The sequence below is a fragment of the Antrostomus carolinensis genome, unplaced genomic scaffold, assembly GCF_000700745.2.
Source record: "Antrostomus carolinensis isolate BGI_N321 unplaced genomic scaffold, ASM70074v2 scaffold11034, whole genome shotgun sequence".
NCBI lineage: Eukaryota > Metazoa > Chordata > Aves > Caprimulgiformes > Caprimulgidae > Antrostomus > Antrostomus carolinensis.
Genome location: NW_010308711.1, coordinates 31,313 through 34,925, shown reverse-complemented (window position 1 = coordinate 34,925; position 3,613 = coordinate 31,313). Strand labels below are relative to the sequence as shown.

General features: G+C 34.4%; 1 protein-coding gene across 1 annotated transcript in view; it reads right to left on the bottom strand.

The window, feature by feature from the left end:
• The window catches only part of DNAJC1 (DnaJ heat shock protein family (Hsp40) member C1), a 72,374-nt gene extending 68,988 nt beyond the window's left edge, over positions 1-3,386 (bottom strand). Inside the window, exons 1-3 of the mRNA XM_010165861.2 lie at positions 3,381-3,386; positions 3,077-3,178; positions 2,200-2,246 (exon numbers count right to left, since the gene is read on the bottom strand). Of these exons, the coding sequence (XP_010164163.2) occupies positions 2,200-2,246; positions 3,077-3,178; positions 3,381-3,386 (155 nt within the window). The remainder of the gene's footprint in view (positions 1-2,199; positions 2,247-3,076; positions 3,179-3,380) is intronic.
• Between the last annotated feature and the right edge of the window lie 227 nt (positions 3,387-3,613).

Sequence of the window (3,613 nt, the reverse complement as noted above, 5' to 3'; positions counted from 1 at the left end):
AGAGCGGGTATGGTTGACTTCACTGTACAGAAGCAGAATCCTGCAGTTCACTCTTCTCGAAGTGGTGTAATCCTGTGCCCCAAAACATTTAGGTATCCAGTTGTGAAGGGATTCACAGCTAAACTGACAGAATTCCTCACTAACTAATTTGTAAGAAATTAAATTAATTTCCATCTAATCCCATAAGGTTTTTGAGTTACTTTAGAAATAAAAACTACCACACTGCCAAGGGGTGGGGGGGAAATCTGTCAGAAAGCCTTGTTTCAGCAGACCCAAGTTTGCTAATCGAGATAAAACCGGGTTGATAAGCCCCGAGAGAGACAAAGGGTGCAGCATAGTGTCTCCCCAGTGCACAGGCATGATAGTAAACTTTGATCCTCTTCCACTAGGTCTATCACCTCACACAATGCATAGCCAAGTATCAACACGGGAAGATCCCAAAAAGCAACCACTCTTCACTTTCCTTTGCAGCATGGTTGCAATAAACCCATGTGTTACTTCACATCAGAAACAATATTACAGAGGAGGCAGCTCCTAGCACACTTACTTGTTTTAAATCATGCGACAACAATGCCTTACAGGATCCAGGACAGACCACCCTCCCTCTGCAAGTTCAGCTGAGAGTTTTTCATCAGACTGTGTAACAAATCTGATCAATAAAGGTTTTCTCAAAGAAATGAGACCATATAGCTCTGCTGCTCTATATGTTACTTCTAAACTCTGCATATTATTTCTAGAAAATTCTTTGAAGGTAAGTAAATATTTAATCTGCTACATTTCTATTTAACTACAGAAGAAATATCAACCACACATCCACACTGTGCAAGAAAAATATGACATTGTCTACGTACAAAAAAAAAGTTATTTACAATGAAATCAATCTAAGCTAGAACAACCTACTGCTGCTTTAATTTCTCATTGTAATTACTATGCTGCACTAATGAACAATATTCTCACAAACAAGTTGGGTAAGTTAGTCACATTTATAACATACACAAGGCATAAAAAAGTAATTTTTACAAGCTACTACATCACACAGTTCCATGCAAAAAGATGCTGTTACAGTTGCAAGGAAATTCCTCTAAGTTCCATGCTGTAACTAAATTCCAGAGAAGTAACATCACAAAGTGTACATAAACAACGTTATAAACAAAAAGGTGGGAAAATTTTAGGGATAACTCACTTTTCAAGTGGTCTGAAACTACTTAACTAACAATTTTTTTTAAATTTTTTTTTTTACTTTCCTTGAGTAGAACTTCACAATGCAAAAATACAAATTTTCAAAAGTACTTCTATGAAGTACATTTTCATGTACTTTCACTTCCAGACAGAATTATCAAAAAGTACATAATCCGTACTATAAAACTTGGACTCCTGCCAAGACATCTACAAAGCCAAAAACACTTCAAGGAATGCCTTGTGAAGCCCTGTTTAAAGATTCGTAAACTGAAAGATGATTTACTAGCACTCCAACTAAAAGCAAAACTCCTTCATTGGTCCAGTTTTCCTGACAATCATCAGTTTAAATGGACATCCTCTTTAAAGAAAAAAAAAAAAAAAAGTTCAAAACAGTCTTCCAGAAAGCAGATCAGCCCTAGGTTTTCAGTTCTTAATTCTATCCCATTCAGCTACTGCTGGACCTGCTCCTGAAGCAGCAAGGGCAATTAAAAAATCTTAAAAAAAAAAAAAGTAGGCTATGCACATCAAAGTTTACAGTATGATAGATAATACAACTCAAATAAGAAACAATGAAGTAAGCAACAGAAAACAGTGTTGAAGAAGACCTGCACTGGAAATAATCCCTAAATATCATGCAACAAACCTTTTATTGATATACTGAGATATGACTGACAATTGAATCAGTGGCCTATATTTTCAACCAGAGCCTTAATAAAAACCAATGATAATTGGCACAACTCACCAAAAAGTGATATAAATTAAGTGTTAAAAAAATAGGTCAAATAACAGCTAGCTTTTAAAATTCTTTCAAATACTAGTTTTAAAGGAGAATAACCAGTACATCACACAAAAATACACACCAGCTTCCCCTTTAAGACACATACAGTCTTTAATTAAACAGCTACATAGGAATTACAAACTTAAATCATGCAAAAAATAATCTGAGTTACAGTTAAGTCAGATAGGACTTCAATATATCACTGACATGAATGTTTTAAGAACCTGTGCAAATTATTTTACCTCTGCCTTCTTTCTTCATCCTTTAAAACCTCATAGATGGCCACCAACTAAAACAAAAACAGAAAAAGAAAAAAAAAACCCCACACAAAAGAGTTGACTTTAGGATTGAGTTCATAAAGTTTGAATAGCAGTATTATATTTTACAGTTGCCAACTAATGCCCTTTGCTAGTTTTCAATTTTCCGTACAACACTAAAAAGTAAACTCAGTATGCAAAAGAAACAATGAGATATTCATACACGAAGTGTCATCAGATACACAAACAACTCCTGCAAAGGACTTATTTTTTTCTTCCCTCCTCCTAACTGCCAAACTGAGTCTTGTCTCAGTTACACCTTAAAAATAAAAGGTATCATTTGTTTCATCTTAAAGACATCTTACTGAAATTAAGTAGCTTGAATTTAGTCATCAGAACTATATTTTTAAAGACAGAAATAATTCCAATAGTCTCATGGTTTCACTCTGAAAAGATTCAAAAGGCAAAAATTCAAAAATTAAAATTAACTCTTTTAATTAAATTGTGCCTACATATGACTTGCATTAAGAACTGATCAGAAATTTTCCCTACCTCTTTGAAAAGACTATTTATGAACATTCTTACATAAAGCACAAAACATATTTTCCTCCTAAGAGTATAAGTCTAAATATTATGTTCAAATTATTTTTAATATACAGGTAAATACTAAATCTGAGTTATTTAACAAGTCAATTCTGAAAATGTGTACTTGTTTTTAATCTAGCTACATCAGTAAAAATGTAATTCGATGTTGAACTTAGTCATTTCAAAGGTGCACCACTGTTCTTATTAAAATGACATTATCATAAAAAATTCTGATTCTGTTTTCCCTAAAACTCCTATTGCCACATACTGCACTTACTTGCCTAAACTGTGTTTCTGCGTTTTCATCTTTATTCTTGTCTGGGTGTAAAATCAGCGACAGCTTCCGATATGCTTTCCGAATGTCTGCAGAGGAAGCATCCTGAAAACGGAAAACAAAGCAAACTGTCAGAAACTAATTCCCAGAACTTTTTTAAGATGTGAAGAAAGCCAACAAGGGCAGGAACTAAGGCAATGTAATCTGAGATGTCTAACAACTAAAGCGTGCAACTAGGCTAGCCTAAATGACTGAACAGTCACTCACTCCAGTTCACCTTTCATCTTAACTCCCTTCATTACCATACATCCATTATAACGCTATTTGCCAAAACTTCCAAACACTTTCTTGCTCAAAAGCTAACCCGGGCACCTTCCGCACCACTTAAAAGTTCCAATAAAAACAGAAAATTGTTGCATCTGCATATCTTCAAGACAGACATCATTTCAGCAAATTATCATGCTCAACTTCCCAATTTGCTATGAACTCTTCCCTTATTAATATTTACATGTAACTCACCACTAATAGGACTTCCATTCA